Source organism: Geotrypetes seraphini, chromosome 2 (genome assembly GCF_902459505.1).
Source record: "Geotrypetes seraphini chromosome 2, aGeoSer1.1, whole genome shotgun sequence".
In the NCBI taxonomy this organism is placed as follows: domain Eukaryota; kingdom Metazoa; phylum Chordata; class Amphibia; order Gymnophiona; family Dermophiidae; genus Geotrypetes; species Geotrypetes seraphini.
The window spans coordinates 289,039,394-289,062,575 of NC_047085.1; the positions used below are offsets into that span (position 1 = coordinate 289,039,394).

General features: G+C 44.3%; 1 protein-coding gene across 1 annotated transcript in view; it reads right to left on the reverse strand.

Moving 5' to 3' along the window:
- Positions 1-23,182, reverse strand: part of SDHA (succinate dehydrogenase complex flavoprotein subunit A) — a 214,168-nt gene that overhangs the window by 139,567 nt on the left and 51,419 nt on the right. The window contains exons 4-5 of the mRNA XM_033929796.1: positions 8,699-8,842; positions 3,056-3,220 (exon numbers count right to left, since the gene is read on the reverse strand). Of these exons, the coding sequence (XP_033785687.1) occupies positions 3,056-3,220; positions 8,699-8,842 (309 nt within the window). The remainder of the gene's footprint in view (positions 1-3,055; positions 3,221-8,698; positions 8,843-23,182) is intronic.

The following is a 23,182-nucleotide window of genomic DNA, read 5'->3' on the forward strand; positions in this document are numbered from 1 at the left end:
CCCCAAAACACCCCCTTCCCCCAACAGCGATAGGCAGGAGGTATGTCCACTCATTCCTGCCAGTAGGCCACCCCCCAAGATACCCCCGCAGAACAAAGCCCCCATCCCGGCACCCCAACCGTACCTTTGGAAGTACCACCAGCTAAAGAGATGCCTACACCTCCAGCAGGCACACCCCTGGCACACACCTCCGGCAGGCACGCCCTCCAGCCTATGCCTCCGGCAGGCACGCCCCTTCCCGGTACATCCTGAAGAGGGGCCCAAGGCTCCAGTTGGCCAGATATCAAAGGCTACTCCCATGGGAGGGGTGTTAGGTACCTTAGGCCCCTTCCCTGGTGCATCCCAGGATAAGGCCCACCTGCCGGCAGCAGGGAATGGTCATCCCTCCTATCTATCATGATTTTTTGGGGGGTTGGAGTTCTGGTAGGATGGAGTGGGCATCCCTCCTGTCGGGGAATACTTCAGGGGGGGGGGGGTAGGTGGTGGCAGCAGGAGAAATTGGGCAAGCCTCCTGCCGGGGACAGTGTTGTGGGGGGAGGTCCCTACTTCTGAGCTGTTTGCAGCAAGGGAATCTCCTTGCCACAATCAGCTAAGCGGTAATGCGACCCTGTGACATGGACGCTGGTTAGAGAATCTGGGTTTTTAGGCAGGGTTTGGCATTTGTCAGTCAGTACAGAGCGATTCTGTGTAGGACGCATGTGTGCAATTCTCAGACTGAGCATTCTATACAGAATCCAGGCCCTTAGTGCACACTAAGAAGCCCATTTTATTACTATGAGATTCTTATCATTTAGGTCATGCTAAATCTATTAGATAACCTTAACAAAAAAAAAAAAAAAGAGCCCTTCGTTTGTTGCAGCTTCTTATTAATGTTATTGTCATGCTGACTGGTAGGGATAAAGCATTATATGTGATCTGCTGATGAAAAAAAAAAAAAAAAAAAAAAAAAGGTACCAAAAGCGGAATATGAGACTTATTTAAACCATAAGACAGAGGGATGTTAACTGCATAATCCTGCCAAATTTCAGGCTCACGCATGGACTTCACCAATTACTACATTTTAAATCTTCTCCTCTGATGCAACTTCTGGTTGCGTCAAAGAAGCTTCCGCCCACAGACAACCGTGACTTCAGGCAGGCTCCAGCGGCTTGAACAATTTACTCTGTAAACTTAAAATGCACCGCGAAGGTAAGGGGGAGGGAGGGAGATAGATAGATTCGGCCGGTAGTAGGAAGGAGGGATGGGGCTGTGCGCATTCCCTCCCTTAACTGCGGGGACAAGGCCATTCACCGCTCCACAGGGCGGTGGATGGCCTTGTCATCGTACCCGCAGTGAGCATTTCCCCCCCACACACACCATTTTGGCGGGTTACCCGCAGCTACCTGTGGCTAACAGCCACCATGTCATTGTCTAGCTCAGGGGTGTCCAATGTCGGTCCTCGAGGGCCGCAATCCAATCGGATTTTCAGGATTTCCCCAATGAATATGCATGAGATCTATTTGCATGCACTGCTTTCATTGTATGCTAATAGATCTCATACATATTCATTGGGGAAATCCTGAAAACCCGACTGGATTGCGGCCCTCGAGGACCGACATTGGACACCCCTGGTCTAGCTGGAAATTCAGGATTTCTCCTCTGCTAATGATATTTTGTTACTATTTGAGGTTTCTCCTGTTGCTATGATCTTTCTCAGGTACAGGCATGTCTAGAAAATCAGTTTCTCTACTTGGTTTATGAATCATGAGTTGATCTTGAATTTAGATAAAACCATGGCATGTTGAACAACAAGACATAATGACCAACCCAAATTGGTTCCATCTTATGCAGGGAAACCAAAACCAGTAGTATCTAGTTTTTATTTGGGGATGATATTTTATGCCAAAATTGAAATTTTCCGATTAGATTTCATCACTGTTAAAGAAATGCTTTTTTAAAAAAATTATTTTTAAAAGTTATGATCAGTTAAAAATTTGCTTGAAGTATCAGCTTTTCAGTCTTTATGTGCAACAGACTTCCTTTTTTTTAAAATCATTTTTATTAGAAAGGGTTCAACAAGATAACAGGAACAACATGAACTATGGTTATATGGTCTATGTTGGTTTACCACATTCTAGTTTAAAGCACCTTTAAACAATTCTTACTTTGGTGCATACGGTGTTTTATGATAATCAACCTTTAGAATGTATGATTTAGCTATTCTGTATATTCCTACAAGAACTTTATGCTCTGCTCAAGATTAACTATATGGTGGTCCCATTGGTCTCTTCTGCTTGTTGAGCTTCCAAGCTCAGTAATGCTTTTACTGGATACTACCTGTTCTTTTGAAATCATTTACCTATGATTATTCAAGGGGAAATGACTAACAACTTACTATTTTGAGCTGGCTTTATCCGATCCAGTGAAGGATCCATCACCACCACCACCAAGGATCCATTATCCCACCACCTCACTATTTGGAGTTACTGTTGATATTGTTTTGCTTTAAGTACAGTACTCGTTTAGTGTGTGATGTGTGGGGGTTTTGTCCTTTTCTTGTGAATAACTTAGGTCTTTTCTTTAAGACTCTCTAATTTTTCATTTTATTTTATATCGTAAACCGCCTGAATCATAGCAAGCTAGGCAGTATATCAAAATTTTAAATAAACTGTAAAAAAAAAAAAAAAACTTTAAAAAATTAAAGTTACCCAAATTTAACCTCCAAACTTTTATAACCTTTATCGCTGTTATTTGTAACCCTACTTTTGGTACCTTTTGTTCAGCAGGTCACATATTTGATTTCTTGTCAATGACAAGCACAGAGTAATCAGTAAAAACCGTTCACTTAGAGTTGGACAATATTCTGAGGTAATAAAGAAAATGAAACAAAAATTAACAGTTCAAGTAAAAGTAGGTCACAAAGCACTAGAGATTAATAGTCCTCATATGCAAAAAGCCAGTATAACATGACTTCACCTAATCTACAGTTCTTAAAACATAAGAATTCTTACAATTTTTCATGTTTTTTAATCTACATGTGCAGATATCACAAATAAAATGGTTTCATTCTTCTTACCCTTCCGTACAAAGTGTGCAACAATGAGTGTCCTGTCCTGTCTGCCACACAACAACATCGATGAGCCTGCCCTCCTTTTCCAAACTGAAGAGACTGTCCACCAAATGCACGCTGATATATCTTTCCTTCTTCTGTTCTGCTAAATGGCATCCCATAATTTTCAAGCTGTTCATGAAACAATCAACAGTTTCATATATAGATTTCTTCTATTTTAAGTATTTTGTTTCAGTTTTTAATACCAGTTGTATTATTACATTACATTACTGATTTCTATTCCGCCATTACCTTGCGGTTCAAGGCGGATTACATAAGAAGTTATCTTTTGTATGAATTAATTTTTTCTTCTGGCTATACATAAATTATAAAGTGCATAGAGTGTTGTAAAGGAAAGGCACTTATCTTTATGCACTTTATAATTTATGTAAAGCCGGAAGAAAAAAAATTGTTGTTGCACATGCTACTTGCTAAGACCAATGATGAAAACACCACCCCAGCAAGGGTACGAATAGAAATATAAAGTAGTACCTTGGGTGTTTGAGGTCTAGCGAAAAAAATCAATTTAATACAGTTTAGTCCTCATCGTCTGGTGTTTATATTTATTTGTACTTTTCTTGAAGTTTCCTTATTTAGTTGATTTGTAAAATTGTGAGCCTTGACATGACCCTCTAGAGCAGGGGTGTCAAACTCTGGACCGTAGCCCAAATTTGGCCGCAGGGTAATTAGATTTGGACAGCGAGTAAATGCCCACTGTTCCTTCCCGCCCTCCATCCCATTGTCCACCATCTCTCTCCCGGCCTCACCGTCAAAGCAGCCTGCAGAGGATTGCCAGTCGGCTGTAGTGAACCTAGCAGGTTGCCGTTGACCTCCACAGCACGTTCCCTCTGCCACGGTCCCATATGTCAGAGGAGGGCGGCAGAGGGAAAGTGCTGTGGAGGCCAACAGCAGCCTGCTAGATTCGCTACTGCCGACCAACGATCCTCTGCAGGCTGTTTTGAAGGTGAGACCAGGAAGCTGGAGGATGCTAAAAAGAAGGGGGAAACATGTAGGCCTTGGAGGTGGGGGTGGCGCCGGCAGGCTCTGGTGTAGAAGTACATGGAGAGAGGGAAGGAAGGGTCCAAAGAGATGTGCATATGCCGGATTGAGGGGGAGGGGAAGAAATAATGGGTCTAAAAACAGAGGAGAGGAAGAGAGATGGTGGACAATGGGATGGAGGGAGGGAAGGAAGGAAGGAACAGAAAGGGGGAGAAGTTGGACACAAGGGATGGCAATGAGGGGGGAGGGATAGAGATACTGGATAGGAGAGTAGCTGGGAAGAGAAAGGGAGAGATGGTGTTCCCTGGGTTGGTGGGGAAAGAGGGAGAGATGCTGGATGAAAGGGCAGTTGAGAAAAGGAGAGATGGTGGATCTGGGGATAGTGGGGTCCATTGCTGCAGCTGTGGGGATGGAGACAAAAAAATGGAAATATGCCAGACCTCTGGGGGAGGGAAGGGAAACGGAAGGAGAAGACAGAGATGGAAGATGGATAGTTAGCATGGAGAAAGAAAAAAAACAAACAACAAATGGGCAGGAGACCCTGGCAAGCAAGTTATCAGAAGACAATCAGAGCCTGGGACCAACATAATTTGAATAATGACCAAACAACAAAAGATAGAAAAAATAATTTTATTTTCTGCTTTGTGATTACAATATGTCAGATTTGAAATGTGTATCCTCTCAGAGCTGGTGTTAGACAGCAAGCATGAACTAGGACCTAAGAGAGAGGAAAAGTCTTTTTTATTTATTTTGTTTACATCACAGAACTGGCAAGGGATTGGAACCCTATACTTCTACCAAGACTAAAGGGTCCTTTTATTAAGGTCCGCATTTAGCATGTGCTAATCTTTAGTGCGCGCTAAATCAGTTAGTGTACCTTAATAAAAGAACCCCTAAGTATCTTAATAAATAATTTGGCCTGCGACTTAGTCTACGTTTTAGATTTCGGCCCCTTATGTGAATTGAGTTTGATACCCCTGCTCTAGAGTCAACCCAGCCTAGGCATAAGTGAAGGAAATGCACTGGCTGCCAGCCAGCCAACAGGAAATGGGTAAACACACAATGGCAACACCCATCAAAAGGAAAAGTTAAGTGGACTGTCGGTTGGGTCTACTCTGCTCCAGGTAAAAAAGCCAATGTTCACTTGCAGTCCAAGGTATGCAATGTGCTTTCACCAAGATGGGCATGAAGTTTCAGAAAAAATGTTGGAAGAACTATTGACCGATTCAGATGGAACTCTTAATAATACCTTAGGAAGAAACTTAGGATAAGAACATAAGAATTGCCGCTGCTGGGTCAGACCAATGGTCCATCCTGCCCAGCAGTCCGCTCACGCGGCAGCCCCAAGATCAAGACCAGTGCTCCAAATGAGTCCAGTCTCACCAGTTTAGCATGAACTTGTCCAACTTTGTCTTGAAACCGTGGAGGGTGTTTTCCCCTATAACAGACTCCGGAAGAGCATTCCAGTTTTCTAACCACTCTCTGGATGAAGAAGAATTTCCTTATGTTTGTACGGAATCTATCCACTTTCAACTTTAGAGTGTCTCCTCTCGTTCTCCCTACCTTGGAGAGGGTGAACAGACTGTCTTTCTCTACTAAGTCTATTCCCATCTGTATTTTGAATGTTTTGATCATGTCCCCTCGCAGTCTCCTCTTTTCAAGGGAGAAGAGGCCCAGCTTCTCCAATCTTTCACTGTACGGCAACTCCTCCATCCCCTTAACCATTTTAGTCGCTCATTTCTGGACCCTTTTGAGTAGTATCATGTCCTCCATGTACGGTGACCAGTGCTGGACTCAGTACTCCAGGTGAGGGTGCACCATGGCCCGGTACAGCGGCATGATAACCTTCTCTGATCTGTTCGTGATCCCCTTCTTGATCATTCCTAGCATTCTGTTCGCCCTTTTCGCCGCCACAGCACATTGTACAGATGGCTTCATGGACTTGGCGATCAGAACTCCCAAGTCCCTTTCCTGTGAGGTCTCTCCAAGTACCGCCCCGGACATCTTGTATTTGAGCATGAGATTTTTGTTACCAACATGCATCACTTTGCACTTATCCACATTGAACCTCATCTGCCATGTCGATGCCCATTTCTCGAGCTTGATTATGTCATGTTGCAGATCTTCGCAATCCCCCTGTGTCTTCACTACTCTGTATAACTTCGTATCATCCGCAAATTTAATCACCTCGTTCGTCGTACCAATATCCAGATCATTTATGAATGCGGAGAACTACTTTGTTATTTACTTAGCATCACTGTTGACATTGGCACAAATCGCACAGATTTACTATGTTTGTATACGCAGATAATATTCAGATACTATATACTTAGAAAATGCTTCAATTCAAGAAACTACCTTAAGACAATAATCTAAATCATATTATGGAACTGGCTACACACTGAAAAGATTAAAACTTAACCCAGAAAAATAAACATAAATGATTTTTACCCTGCGTGATCAATTAGTTTTACCATCACAGATAAAATTGGGAAATACAAGCGGGATCGGTGTTAACAAGCACTAAAATTCTAGGAATAATTTTAGATTCAAAATTAAAGTATCATTCACAAATCTCTAAAGTAGTCAAGAACTCATTTTATAAATTGCATTTGATCAGATCATTCATTCATTACCGTTCTCAGAAGCACTGAACATTCACTAGTGATCCAACAACTTGGATTACTGTAATTCTTTATATGCCGGCCTGCGCCGGAAAGATATATATATAGATTTCAGGTTATGATATATAGAGATTTCATGTTATATAGAATACAGCTATTAGATTAATTCATAATCTCCATAAATTTGATCACATCACTCCATTTCTGAAAGCAGCTCATTCACTCCATGTCAGACATTGTATTATATATAAAATCCTTCCAATAACGTGTAAGGTACTAACTACACAGAAGAGCCACCTTATCTTGCTAGTCTGCTAAGCCCATACATATCTGTAAGAAATCTAAGATCAGCAAATAAACTGATGGTGATAATTATATTATGCAGAATATAAAGGGCAGGGCCTATAACTAATATGTATTAGATACAATTTTAGTTAAGACCTTAAAAGACACTAGTATTATATAAAAGATGTAGCTGAATAATAAGAGCAAAGAAATTGACCCTGGAAAATCCACAGAGAAAAAGTCCAAGAGGGAAAAAAAAGAAAACTGTGGAGAGAATGTTCCCGAGTTGGACTTTATTAAAAAATATATATTTAAAAAAATAAAAAACCCAACATAGCAATCCACATAAAAACCTTAAGAACCTAGTCCGCTGGGAACGTTAGACCCAACACGGTCCGTGTTTCGACAGTAGAGTCTTCCTCAGGGATCCCTGCTAGTCCTAGAATGAAAAATACATGGAAAGGCTAAACAATCCAAAGTACAGATGCGTAGAAGCTCCACATACAACGTGCTCCAAAAATCAAATCAATTAACAGTGGTACTTGGGGAGCTATCAGCCATCCGTTAATATGCAGCTCCCCAAGTACCCTTGTTTCATGACGTGGTTTGGCTTTTTGCATATTATTGTACATTTCTGAACCCCTGAGGAATATGTTTTAATCGAAACATGGGACTGTGTCGGGTCCTTGATCCTTTATTACAAAGGTGGACCACACTAATATAACATTTATTGATTGAAATAAAGACTTAGTATCAAGTACATCGTTTCTGCAGTATTTTTTCTTGGTTCTCTGTTGTTCGACGTCTACTGCAGGACTGTTGGATTTTTCTCTTTCTGATTTTTATTGTATTATCATTATTAAATGTTTTTTAGATTGAAAGCTGCTTTGAAGGTATATCCTAGGTGCAGGGTAGTAAAATTTTAAACTTATGAAATTTAATATAAAGTAGATTAGCAATCAGATAAAAACTGACTGAACAAATCTCAAGAATGAGCCACCAAATATTGACATTTAAGTCATTAAATCATTGTCATACCATTAATTGTTTGAACATCTCTAGTCAACTTTTATCCAACTACACAAGAGTGTGTATCACTACTACTAGTAGAACTATCAAGTTTTCATTTACACTTCCCCCTCAATATTCACGGGGGTTAGGGGCAGAGCCAGCCCGCGAATATTAAAAAAACGCAAATAACTTTTAGGGCCAGCTCTGACCCACCCCCACCTCCCTCCTGCATCCCGGACCTTCCCCAGACCTTACCTGGTTGTCTAGCGGCGATACAGGGCAGGATCGATCTTCCTACTCGAGACTACAACGGGAACTCACAGCAGCCATTTTGATGATGGCTCTGCACGGAGCAGGAGCGTAGAAAGATTGGTCCTGCCCTGTGTCACCACTAGACCACCAGGTATGGTCTGGGGAAGGTCCGGGACACGGCGTTTCTTTTTTAAAAAAAATTACAAATAACCGAATCCGCGGGTACTGAAACCGTGGATTCGGAGGGAGAAGTGTATTCAGTTATTTCCCAAGGTTTGGCATATTTGCTCCATGTCCTTGCTTGCATAACAGGGTTTTGAAATATTCATATAAGACACTAATACACAGTTATCTCTTGGCTACAATCACAAGTTTCAATATAATAGGATTTCAAGTTTCAGGAACTTAAAAAAAAGTTCCACTATTATGTTTAACATACCTCAATAACTGAAGCAGGTGCATGCTCTGTCATATAGTGAATAGCATCTTGGTCTCCCAACCAATCGGAGCCCTTTACAGTATCATAGAAATGCCATCTCCAATCATCTGACTCCATATTGCCCAAAGCAGCATTGATACCACCCTTATAACAAAAAAAATTTTAATGTAACTTCTGAAAAGGTATTCTTCATATATAAAAATCTTGTTTACTGTAGAAGACATTGTACTTGATGTTCAAAGATATCCCTGTCTTTCATTCTTTGGAAGTGATAAATATGGATTTTACTAATAATGAATCATGCTGCTCTACTTAGTAAATAAACGGGTATGAGGATATATAAAAGTAGGCAAAGGAAAACACATTTCTGAATATCACATCCTCTCATGTAACATTATTAATTAAAATTTATATTGGTTGGACTTTGGGAGGAATGATACTGCAAAGTTTAAAAAATAAAGAGTAATGAGGCCTTAGGGACCTAGGCCAATCAGAGCTTTAGGCCCCTTCCTGGTGCATCTTTGGATGCACTGGGTGGGGCCCAAGACTGATAAGAGTAGTCTTCACCTATGGGAAGGACCTTAGGCACCTGGGCCAATCAGTCTTGGGCCTCTCCCAGCACAACCAAGGATGCACCGGGAAGGGAAGGTCCCCCCATTTTGAAGAGGCGGGATTGCCAGCCAAAGGGAGTGGCATCCCTCCTGCCAGATTGTCAACCAATAGGTACGGGGTTGTTTGGGGGAGGGGGATGGTGAGCATCCCTCCTGCCACTCTAATTAAAAAGGTGGGGGTGTCCAGCAGTAGGAGGGAGTAGGCATTCCTCCTGCCCCTCTTTAAATTTAACTTAAAGGTAAGAGTCTGGGTGGCTTCCCTCCTTTTGACAATCTTTTTTTTAAGTTTGATCATCAATTGCCGTTTTCAAATCAGAAAATTTAAAAAACAAAACAAAAAAAAAACCACAATGATTTTTGTTCATCAGGCCCAAGGTGCTTAGTAATGAAAGATTAGGTTTTTCCCTTTGCTAATCTTCTTTCTTGTAAACCCTCACTTTATTCCGGGACTAGTGGGTTATTTCCCTCCTCACGCCAGGGACCTGTAGGAAGCCTCAATACCTTTGAAGCTTTAACCCCATCCCCTTCACACCTTAACATTGAGCATGCTCCTGTGTAGTCCAGTCAGTTTTAAAGCAGCCAGGAACATCTTTAGAAGATAAGAACAAGAGAGAGGAATGGGGAACTCCCCGACAAGCAAATCCATTCTTCTCATATAAACAAATGCAACAATAATGCAAACGAATAATAGGTTATGAAACACTGAAAATCTGAACAACAAAATAGTGCTAAAGGGAGAGAGAGCCTGCACTGACAGAGTGGAGCATCTGATCTAGAGAACCCTTCCAGATGAAGAGCTAAAATCTGTGCAGCGCAGCATGCGTCTGGTAGCGCTATAGAAATAATTAATAGTAGTAGAAGTAGTAGTAGTAAATCAGCGAGTATAGGGCGGGTTCCTGGATTAAAGTGAGGATTTACAAGAAAGAAGGTTAGCAAACGTAAGAACCTAATCTTTCATTCTTGTACAATCCCACTTTATTACTGGACCAGTGGGACGTAACAGAGCAATCCCGAAAAATCAGGGTGGGGCTGATGAGCCCACTGCCAACCCAGAGGAACAAACAGCAGTATCCTGCTTGGTCAATACATCGATCCTGCAAAACTTGGTGAAAGTATGCAAATCTCATCCAGAGACACAGCCTCTGGTCGAAGGAGATCACACCCCTAGGGGGTGCTTCTTCCCGGCTACTACATAAGTAGCGGAAATGGCCAAGCGAAGCCATCTGTAAATGGTAGCCTTAGAGGCTGGCCTACCTTTGCAAGCAGAACCTGCCAGATCAAACATGTGGTCAGAGGTCAAACTCTGGTAGCCTCCAGGTACCACAACAGAAGCCTGCACATGGCTAAGGATCACAATACCCAGTCCTGCTCCCTTGAACCAGAGGAAGCCAAAAGCAGGAAGCCAGACCTCCTGATTCACATGGAAAATCGTAAACCACTTTCAGAAGAAAAGGAGGAACAGTAAGCAGCATCACTGCAGAATTCGTGAAACGCAGAAACGGATCACTGCAGGAAAACAGTCTGAAGCCACAAAATGCTCCAGGCTGAAGTAATAGCCACTAGGAAGATCTGCCTTGACCGTGAGATCCATCAGAGACGCCTGTTCCATATGTTCATACAGGGGACGAGCCAGAGAGCAAAGAACCACATTAAGGTTCCAGGTTGGATAGGGAAGGCGCAATGGAGGTCTAGACATAACGTACCCCATAGAAAACAACCCACATCCGGATGAACTGCCAAGGAGCCCCTCAGGGAAGAAGGGTCCATACACAAAAGACCAGCAAGCTAAACCCGGAGTGAATCTACTGCTAGACCTTTCCTGCAGACACTGCAGGACCCGAGGAATCACTGGAAGAGAAGGGTCCACCAAACCTGGGAACACCTCCAAGCCTCCACACAGTCCATTTGCAGTAAAGTAACCTAGCAATCTCCGCCGAAGAATAGCCCCGGCCAGTCGAGGCTGCATGCTCAAGAGCCATGCTGTAAGATCAAAGCAGTCCGGATCCTGTGTCACAATTGGACCCTGTGTAAGGAGGCGAGAATGACAAGGAAACTGAAGCCCCCGATCCTGCTAGAGCTTGACCAAGACAACACACCACAGCTGCCTCTGCCAATCGAGTGCCACCAGAATCACTGGACCCTCATGGTCCGTTATCAGTCTCAATGGATACCCTATCATGGGCCACGGAGAGAAGACATTTAAAAAACCTCCCGGGCCCAGGGCTGAAACAAGAGCATCCAGGCCTTTAATGTCTATCTCACAATGACTACTGAAGAACCGATTGGCCTTTTTTTGTTAGCTGCAGTCACTATGAGGTCAAATGTAGGGAACCCCCACTGATCTACCATGCCATCAAATGCTATTTGAGAGAGACCACTCTCCAGAGTCTGATGACAGAGAAAGTCTGCTTGTCTGCTTATCTATGTTATTGCTCTTTGTCATACCTGTAAAGCTTGCAAAACTTCATCAATTAAAAGTTTATATGAGCTATATTCCAGAGACAATCTGCTCACATGTAACTGTTTTCCTTTTTGTCATCACACAATGAATCTTCTCAGGAAAGCACAATATAACACAACATCTGCTTTTCTGGTTCAGGAGAGCAAGATGTCATTTGAAGAGCTCCTTGCACTATATAGTTATGAGGCATCTCACCGTACCTTGGAACAGGATGTTGAGAGTGATGGCATCCCAGCAAACCTGACAGACATGACAGCGGGTAAGGTATGGAGCAGGGCCAAGTTAAGATTTAGGCACCCACAGATTACCCCCCTTCCCCCTGGAGATTGAAGGATAGAGACCTAAAGCAAGAGGAAGTGAGCTTTTCTTACCTGGTATCCACTCCTGCCATGTGTAAAGCAGACAGCACCACAAGACACCTCTCTGTCCACTAAAGAGCAGCTGAACCTCCCAGCTCAGAGAGGGACTCTTCAAGTCCCTTTGACAATTGATGTAAGCCACAGCCATGGCACTGTCTGAGAATACGCAGACGGCTCGATGATGTTGGACGACCCTCAAAGTGGAGAAGGGCCAGCCGAATCGCTTGTAGCTCCAGATAATTGACCATTTGCACTCTGATGGCGCTCACCGGCCCTGAACCGGGCCAGTCATGCACACTGCTCCCCAGCTTTTTGGACTCACATCCAACAACAATCACCCAATCCAACATCTGGAGCAGAAGGCCCTGGACAGCAAGAGAGGACGCAACCACCATGCTAGACCATTGCACGCCATCGCTGACCAGGGCAGGGGTGTATGTAACGAGTCCCGCTGTGGATTCCAGCACGAAAGCAGCACCTCCTGCAGCGGATGACGGGTTTTGGCCTATGGGACCACATCGATCATTGTCATAATGGTCCCCAGAACCAGGAGATAAGGCTATGCCGTCAGGAACAGAGTGGCCAGAAGGCCCCTGTTATAGCTTCTCCTGATGTGACACAGGTAGAAACACAGCATTCTGATCAGTGTGAAATTGAACTCCCGGGTACTCCAAGTCCTGGGTGAGCTCGAGGTGACTCTTCCTGAAATTAATCACCCAGCCCAGACATTGCAGCAATTGCACCACTTGCCGGACATCCAGATGCCCCTCGAACAGCGAGGGAGCTCTGGACAACCAGTCGTCCAGAGACAGGCGAACCAGGACACACAGGGCACGAAGATAGGCCACCACCACTTTGGTGAAAGTTTGGGGCGCCGCCACCAATCCAAAGGGCAGTGCTGCAAACTGGAAATATAGCCCCAGAACATGGAACAGCAGATACACCTCCATCAGAGCCAGGGAGGCTAGAAATTCCCCCAGCACCACTGATGCGATCACTATGCGCACCGTCTCCATGCGGAATCAAGGAACCTTCAAGGGCTGCATTTACCACCTTGAGGTCCAGAATTGGTCTCCAATCAACAGATCCTGTCTTTGGAAGAAGTACATAGAGTATCTCCCAGAGCCTAGAGCCTAAGTCTCACTCTGGCATGGTTTATTAATCTTGTTATACCACTCGTTCATTTCACTGGTCCAAGTCGACTGCCGCAAGATCCAAAAATCTGCAAGACTGTGGGACCTGAACCATCTTCTCGGGACGACCTGCAAGGGAATCTAGAAAATATTCTGAAGACAGAGAAACTTCAATTTGCAGCCATCTTTGAGAACCTCTAGAACCCAGTGGTCGGAGCTGATAGCCTCCCATTCCGCCAGAAAGCCCGACAATCGCCCCCAGATGCACAGAAGAGACATCAGCCTGGTGTCAGAACTGTTTCTGAGCAGAAACTGTTGGCTGATTTGCTGCGGACTGCTGACATTGGGGCCTGCTGAAGCGTAGTCTGGCAGACGAAGAGGACCATGACCTGTGGAAGCCCCGAGTACGGATAAAAATGCTGGAAGAGATGAAAATTGGAATGCATAGAACTCCTAGCAGGGCAGGACCTGCTCCCAGGCAATGCCTTGAATTTACTGAATACTGGCCACAAGGTCATCCAGACCTTGGCTGAACAGGAGCTGACCCTTAAAGGGCAACTGGCTCAACATAACCTTGGAAGAGGAAACCCCAGACCGCTGCTGGATCCAAAGCATTCTGTGAACTGAAACAGAATAAGTGCTCCACATGGCAAAAATGTTCAAGATGTCATAAAGGCATCACCCATGTAATCCACTCCGGAGATAATAAAATCCGATTCATGAAGCACCAGTGTCAGGATCATGGCGCAGCTTGGAATTACACGCCTGGGCCACGAAGGAGGTGGCCGTCGCTGCTTTAAACACCAGCCACGGTCGAAGCAAATAGATGCTTGGTGACCTGCACCACCAAAGAATCCATCTTCAGGGTAATAAAGCACTTGTTAAAGCCATCCGCCATGGGATAAAGCCATGCCATGACTCGAGCACATTTCAAGGGACCCACTGGATTATCCTAGATATCAGTAAGAATCCCAACAATGTCAGGTTCATAAAAAAAAAAAAAAAAAAACCCCACCAAAAAAAATACCCAGCTGTTCCATCTGCAGCTTCAATTCCTGCAGAGATTCACATATTAAACCCACAAGGTGCACGGGCTAAAAGAATCTGTGTACTGTGGGGTCCCTCACCAAATCAAGTGCTCTACACGAGTCTGGATTCTGGAGATCCGCCAGATCCATGGCACAACTGTGGGCACAGCCAACTTACTCCCTTGTATCTCCACAGGGAGGCAAGATAGACAGACCCTGGTCCCTTGGAGCAGGGATCCCTGTGACTGGCACCGAGGCCAGTGTAGAAGGGAAACAAGCATAGACTTTTTAACTAAGTATGCCTGATAAAGCATATTCACAAATTCCGGTGGAAAACCCGCCTCTGCAGCAGAAGCCGACTTCTGCACAACAGATATGGAATGCTTGGAAGATATAGGAGTTTTATCGCTAGAGCCGCACGGTTCACCGAAACGCTGCCAGCGAATGCCCCTGGGTAGAGAATGACACGGTGGCCGTTACCCGCAGCTAGACATGGGTAACCTGCTGAAACGGTGGGGGGGGGGGGAGTGCTCACTGCGGGTACAGGGACAAGGCCATCCACTGCCCCGTGGAGCAGTGAATGGTCTTGTCTCTGCAGTTAAGGGAGGGAATGCGCGGCCTCCTTCCTACCTACCGGCTGCATTTATCTCCCTCCCCCTTACTTTTGTGGCACGTTGCAGTGTAATTTGTGCAAGCCGCCAGAGCCTGCCTGAAATCGCATGCGTCTGCGGGCAGAAGCTTCCAGTTGCGTCAGAGGAGAAGCTTCCAGTTGCATCAGAAGAGAAGCTTCCGCCCGTAGACGCACGCGACTTCAGGCAGGCTCCAGCGGCTTGCACAAATAACACTGTAACGCACCACGAAAATAAGGGGGAGGGAGATAGTCGGACCGCACAAGGGGTGCTGAAGGGTGGTGGAAAGGAACAGATCCTGAAGGGGGTGGCAAGAGGGAAGGGTGGTGGTGAAAAGGAATGGAACAGATGCTGAAGGGAAATGGGGAAGACAGAGTGGGGAGAAGACACTGAAGGGAAATGGGGAAGACAGAGTGAGGAGAAGACGCTGGAAGGAAAGAAGACAGAGATGCCAGACGATGGGGGAGCCAAGGGAAGAGGATGGGGGGGCTGTGGAGGGAGAGATGGAAGGGAGAAGCACAGTAACAGAGCAAATGGAAAACGCAGAGAGAAGGCAGACAGTGGATGGAAGGACTTGAATGAGAAGATGAGGAAAGCAGAAACCAGACAACAAAAAGGTGGTAAAAAATTTCAATTTTTTTTTTTTTTTTTTGCTTTAGGATAAAGTGGTATATTAGTTGTGTTGATAAAAATTTATTAAAAAAAGCCCTGCCAGCTGAACATCTTTTTCTCTAGTTCAGCAGCCAGAACTTTGATTTATAAGGAAGGAATAAACTAAATTTATTTATTTTATTTATTTATTTATTTATTTAGATTTATATCCCGTTCTCCCAGTAGCTCAGAACGGTCTACAAGTAAACATACACAGTAGAAGTAATTAGGCAAATAAGATGTACAATAGGTTTAGGTGCTTGGACATACAAAATTGTGCAGTATTTATCAGGGTACAAACAATTTTTCAGAGTACAGACAATTTATCAGAGTACAGACTAAGAGAGGACTATACTGAAATTTAGGAGAAGTTAAATAGGGGAGAGAAGAGTGAGGTGGGGTTTAAGGGGGGGTGTAGACTGAGGGAGATCTTTAGTTGAAGAGGAGGGTCTTTACCATTTTACGGAATGTCAATAAAGAGTTCTGTTGCCTGAGTTGGGGGGGGGAGTTTATTCCAGAGATGTGGGATGAAGTGGCTGTAGGATCGTTTGCGGGCAGTTTCTGAGAGGAGGGACCTTCCAGGGGGAATGCATAGGCGTATTTCCGATTTTGAGCGGAGGGAGCGAGTGGGGGTGTAGATGGGAAGCTTAGATTTTATGTAGGAGGGGGTGGTGGCATAAATTCTCTTGTGGGCTACTGCTAGGGCCTTGAAAGCACAGCGCTGGCTAATTGGGAGCCAGTGTTCAGCGCGGAGTGCTGGGGAGACGGGATCATGGTAGTTGAGGTTGTGTAGGAGGCGGATAGCTGCATTTTGGACACGTTGGAGGCGTTTGAGATTATTTTTGGTTAGTCCATTAAATAGGGAGTTACAGTAATCCATTCTGGAGAGGACATATGCGTAGAGGAGTTGGGCGAGGTCAGGTGTGGAGATGTAGGGTTTGATCCTTTTCAGTTGGCGGAGGTAGTAGAAGGAGGTGGAGATTACTTGGGATATGTGGGCAGATAGGGATAAGTGTCCATCTAAAGTTACTCCTAGGCTGCGTACCTGATCTGTTGCCGTTAGTAGAGTGGAGTCCCATGCTAGGGTAGGACGTGTGAATTTGGTGCTTTTTTTCCTGATCCATAAGAGTTCTGTTTTAGTGGCGTTTAGTTGAAGTTTGTTGTTTGACATCCAAGTTTTCATATCAGAGAGGCAATGTTGGAGGTTAGTAATTTGGGACGATCGGTTCTCGCCTAGTGGGAGGAGCAGCTGGATGTCATCTGCATAAGAGTGGATTTTAATGCTATATTTCTGCGCTATATCAATGACAGGTCTGATGTAGAGGTTGAATAGGAGGGGGGATAGAAGGGCGCCTTGAGGAACACCATATTTGATAGGCTTGGGGCGAGATTTGTGTGTTCCTAGTAGGACAGTCTGGGTCCTTTGATGGAGGAAGGAGGTGATCCATTGGAGGGCTGTGTCCTTGATTCCGAGGTCATAGAGTCTGGATGTGAGGAGGTGGTGGTCGACTGTGTCAAAGGCAGCGCTGAGGTCAAGTAGGACTAGTAGGGCATCACTGCCTTTGTCGAGTATTGCCCAGCTATCATCAATGATGTCAAGGAGTACTGACTCTGTGCTGTGGCCTTTTCGGAAGCCGGACTGGACAGGGGATAGAGCAGCTTGTTCTTCAATGAAGGGGTGAAGTCGGTGGAGCACAATTCGTTCAAGGAGTTTGGAGACAAATGGGAGGTTGGAGACTGGGCGATAGTTGCCGGGTTTGTTAGAATCAAGGGTGGGTTTTTTGAGAGTGGGCTTGATAATAGCTAAATACACTTCTCTCTCCCTATTTCAGCAATCGCGATTTTGATTATTCACGGTTTTTAGCTTGCTGGCTCCTCCCCCCAAATTACATCAGCTTGCATAGAGAAATCGCCGATTCCAAGCGTTCACAGAGAAAATTGCCAATTCCCAGCACTTTCTTCACCGTGTTTGCCTCTCCTTCAGGAACTGGCCAGGTCTTCCACCAGGTTATTCGCGGTTTCACCATATTTATGATGGTTTTTAATAGAAGTCAGCGAACATATGAAAAAGTTATTTGAGGTTTTTCTGTATTTGCAGTTCTGTTAACCCACTATCACAGTGCATACGGAGGGAGAAGTGTATTGCAGTACTGAAGCTTGTATGGATGCTGTGGGGACAGTGGTCGTGAGGATTGAGCGGGGACAGTGATGGTGATCATGGGGACAAATTTTTCCCTGTGTCATTCTCTACCACTGGGCCCCCTGCGCCAATTTCACAGAAGTCAGGGCATAAGATCCTCCCTGGAGGTCAAAGACACCACAAATCTCGCCCCCCTTGTGGGTTGCAGCGTATATAGAACACAGCTTTGCAACAGACAGCCATCCACCGCAAATGAGGCATGAATCCATCCCATCCTGCCCTGGGGAGGTCATCTATGTGGTTTTCTGAGAAAAATGAAGCTAGCAAGTATGAAAAATAACTCTAAAATCAAATCTGGGAAAAATCCAAAATGACCAGCGAGGCCCTGTTTTGACTAAAAACAGCCTGGGAAAACCGCAGAGAACCCTCAAAAGAGAGAGATTTTAGGATTTGAGGGGTGGGCCTAGGACATGCAGGGAAACCACCTAAAAAACCCTTTTTAAAGGCCCCCCCAAATCTCTGATTCAAGCTGTTAACTGGTTCTTATATAAACATGTGCTGACAGGAAACTATTACAAAAAACACTTTCACTGAAATGAGAAAATGTCATAAAAGGAACGCAGCACTGCTATAGTTCTAAAGGGGAGGTACAGCTAACTGGAGGAAAAAGCCTCAGATAGGAGCCCTTCCACCACCACAATGGTGGTCCAAGTAACATAGTAACATAGTAACATAGTAACATAGTAGATGACGGCAGATAAAGACCCGAATGGTCCATCCAGTCTGCCCAACCTGATTCAATTTAAATTTTTTTTTTTTTTTCCTTCTTAGCTATTTCTGGGCGAGAATCCAAAGCTCTACCCGGTACTGTGCCTGAGTTCCAACTGCCAAAATCTCCGTCAAGACCCACTCCAGCCCATCTACACCCTCCCAGCCATTGAAGCCCTCCCCAGCCCATCCTCCACCAAACGGCCATACACAGACACAGACCGTGCAAGTCTGCCCAGTTACTGGCCTAGTTCAATATTTAATATTATTTTCTGATTCTAAATCCTCTGTGTTCATCCCACGCTTCTTTGAACTCAGTCACAGTTTTACTCTCCACCACCTCTCTCGGGAGCGCATTCCAGGCATCCACCACCCTCTCCGTAAAGTAGAATTTCCTAACATTGCCCCTGAATCTACCACCCCTCAACCTCAAATTATGTCCTCTGGTTTTACCATTTTCCTTTCTCTGGAAAAGATTTTGTTCTACGTTAATACCCTTTAAGTATTTGAACGTCTGAATCATATCTCCCCTGTCTCTCCTTTCCTCTAGGGTATACATATTCAGGTCTTCCAGTCTCTCCTCATACGTCTTCTGGCGCAAGCCTCCTATCATTTTCGTCGCCCTCCTCTGGACCGCCTCAAGTCTTCTTACGTCTTTCGCCAGATACGGTCTCCAAAACTGAACACAATACTCCAAGTGGGGCCTCACCAATGACCTGTACAGGGGCATCAACACCTTCTTCCTTCTACTGACTACGCCTCTCTTTATACAGCCCAGAATCCTTCTGGCAGCAGCCACTGCCTTATCACACTGTTTTTTCGCCTTTAGATCTTCGGACACTATCACCCCAAGGTCCCTCTCTCCGTCCGTGCATATCAGCTTCTCTCCTCCCAGCATATACGGTTCCTTCCTATTATTAATCCCCAAATGCATTACTCTGCATTTCTTTGCATTGAATTTTAGTTGCCAGGCATTAGACCATTCCTCTAACTTTTGCAGATCCTTTTTCATATTTTCCACTCCCTCTTCGGTGTCTACTCTGTTACAAATCTTGGTATCATCTGCAAAAAGGCACACTTTTCCTTCTAGCCCTTCAGCAATGTCACTTACATACATATTGAACAGGATTGGCCCCAGCACCGAACCCTGAGGGACTCCACTAGTCACCTTTCCTTCCTTCGAGCGACTTCCATTAACCACCACCCTCTGGCGTCTGTCCGATAGCCAGTTTCTGACCCAGTTCACCACTTTGGGTCCTAACTTCAGCCCTTCAAGTTTGTTCAACAGCCTCCTATGAGGAACTGTATCAAAGGCTTTGCTGAAATCCAAGTAAATTACATCTAGCATATGTCCTTGATCCAGCTCTCTGGTCACCCAATCAAAAAATTCAATCAGGTTCGTTTGGCACGATTTACCTTTTGTAAAGCCATGTTGCCTCGGATCCTGTAACCCATTAGATTCAAGGAAATACACTATCCTTTCTTTCAGCAACACTTCCATTATTTTTCCAACAACTGAAGTGAGGCTCACCGGCCTGTAGTTTCCTGCTTCATCCCTGTGACCACTTTTATGAATAGGGACCACATCCGCTCTCCTCCAATCCCCAGGAATCACTCCCGTCTCCAGAGATTTGTTGAACAAGTCTTTAATAGGACTCGCCAGAACCTCTCTGAGTTCCCTTAGTATCCTGGGATGGATCCCGTCTGGTCCCATCGCTTTGTCCACCTTCAGTTTTTCAAGTTGCTCATAAACACCCTCCTCCGTGAACGGCGCAGAATCTACTCCATTTTCTCGTGTAACTTTGCCGGACAATCTCGGTCCTTCTCCAGGATTTTCTTCTGTGAACACAGAACAGAAGTATTTGTTTAGCACATTTGCTTTCTCCTCATCACTCTCCACATATTTGTTCCCAGCATCTTTTAGCCTAGCAATTCCATTTTTTATCTTCCTCCTTTCACTAATATATCTGAAAAAATTTTTATCTCCCTTTTTTACATTTTTAGCCATTTGTTCTTCCGCCTGTGCCTTCGCTAAACGTATCTCTCTCTTGGCTTCTTTCAGTTTCACCCTGTAGTCCTTTCTGCTCTCCTCTTCTTGGGTTTTTTTATATTTCATGAACGCCAACTCTTTCGCCTTTATTTTCTCAGCCACTAGGTTGGAGAACCATATCGGCTTCCTTTTTCTCTTGTTTTTATTGATTTTCTTCACATAAAGGTCCGTAGCCATTTTTATCGCTCCTTTCAGCTTAGACCACTGTCTTTCCACTTCTCTTATGTCCTCCCATCCTAACAGCTCTTTCTTCAGGTACTTTCCCATTGCATTAAAGTCCGTACGTTTGAAATCTAGGACTTTAAGTATCGTGCGGCCGCTCTCCACTTTAGCCGTTATATCAAACCAAACCGTTTGATGATCGCTACTACCCAGGTGAGCACCCACTCGAACATTAGATATACTCTCTCCATTTGTGAGGACCAGATCCAATATCGCTTTTTCCCTTGTGGGTTCCGTCACCATTTGTCTGAGCAGAGCCTCTTGAAAGGCATCCACAATCTCCCTACTTCTTTCCGATTCCGCAGTCGGAACATTCCAGTCCGCATCCGGCAGGTTGAAATCTCCCAACAGCAGAACCTCCTCTTTCCTTCCAAACTTTTGGATATCCACAATCAGATCCTTATCAATTTGCTGCGATTGAGTCGGAGGTCTGTAGACTACACCCACGTAGATAGAAGTTCCATCTTCTCTTTTCAGAGCAATCCATATCGCTTCTTCCTCTCCCCAGGTCCCTTGCATTTCGGTCGCTTGGATATTGATCTTTACATAGAGAGCTACTCCTCCACCTTTATGACCATCTCTGTCCTTCCTAAAAAGATTATATCCCGGTATGTTTGCATCCCATCCATGTGATTCACTGAACCATGTCTCTGTGATAGCAACAATATCTAGATCTGCCTCTAATATTAGGGCTTGCAGATCATGAACTTTGTTGCTTAGACTGCGAGCATTTGTGGTCATCGCTTTCCAGCTATTTTTCAGCGATAATCTCCTTTTTCGTATGGATTTTTGTGTCGTTTCACTTTCCGCTGCAATACTAAGAAATGAGTTGCTGATATTGCTTTTGTTGCAGCCTTTACTACTATCACATCTTTTCTTTTGCCGGGGGTGGTCTCTACATACACCACCCCCACCTTCTAGTTTAAATGCCTAGAAAAATATTGTCTAAATTTCTCTGCAAGGTTTCTTTTTCCTGCTGTAGTAATATGTAGCCCATCAGTGCAATATAGCTTCTTGTCCTTCCATGTATTTCCCCATCCTCCTATGTACCTGAAGCCTTCTTGATGACACCAGGCTCTGAGCCATCTATTAAAGTCCTCTGTGTTTTTCATTCTTTGCTCTCCTTTTCCATATGCAGGCAGTATTTCAGAAAAAGCTAAAGTCTTTACAAAAGGTTTTCACGCCCTCACCAAGCTCCCGAAAAGCTTTCTGTGCTGCAAGTGTGGAGTTGTTGGCCAGGTCATTTGTTCCCAGATGGATAACAACATCAGTGTTAAAATCCTTAGTTTCTTCCTTAATTATAGTCAGTATTTGCCTGGAACTCCTGGTAGCTGAGGATCCTGGAAGACATTTCACTATTTTGGACTCCTCGCCCTGTGTTCCAAGGTTAATGCCTCTGATGATGGAATCTCCCAACAGTAATAGTTTTCTGTTTTTGGCTTTTTTATTTGTACTTAGGGTGCTCTTGTTCTCTTGAGTTTCTTTCATTGGTTCCAGTCCCACCTCCCACCAAGGTGGTTGGACGTAACACCTCACTGGCAAAAAACCTCCAGACCGACCCCCCGTAGTAAAGAACTTAAAGCAGGGCGGCGGTGCAAACGATAGAGGATAACAATCCACTTATCTAGATTAGTAGATCGGTACACCGACGATGGCCAGCGTTTCACTCATCTGCTGCCTCAGGGTGTAGAGAAATCCGATCAAAACTAGAACCAGAATCAGAACAAAAATTTAAATTTAATCAGTAAACTGGTAAAACTGCACAGCTTCAAAGATAGTTAAAGGAAGCCTTAATGACATACCTTAAGATAGGACGCAAGCTGCATCTCAAGATCAAAAGATGGCCGTAACATGACAGAACTGGGATTTATATAACACTGCCGGGTGGTGAACCCGGAAGTGACAATAGACAAAGAATTATTGCTGAACCAGCACTTGTGGAACAAATTGTGTTGTAATGAAAAAATATATTTTCTCTTTGCTTAATTTTAGTATATAAGTGTGTGTGTGAGAAGGAAAGGTTTATATTTCTGCAAAACCCAAAATTTCTTGTTTAAATGTTTTAATGACAATAGACCCAGAAATTTAAAACTCAAAAATTAAAAAATTAATTAAAAAATGAAAGAATGAAAAAGATCAGTAGAACGCACTCCATTCCAATTTAGAATTTAGTCCATCTGGATCTTCACTCTTCAATCTGTGGATCCATTGTTGTTCCGCTCTTAGTAAACGTCGCTGTCTGTCCGGAACATCCTCCCTAATGTGGTCAATCACACAACATTTCAAGTCTGTAAACTGATGGTTGAATTCCAAGCAGTGTGTGACCATAGGTGCCTGTAATCTGTTGTTCTTCAGACAACTCTTGTGTTCAGTGGCTCGAGTTTTAAAGGGACGAGTGGTCTGACCCACATAGATTAAGGGACATGAACACA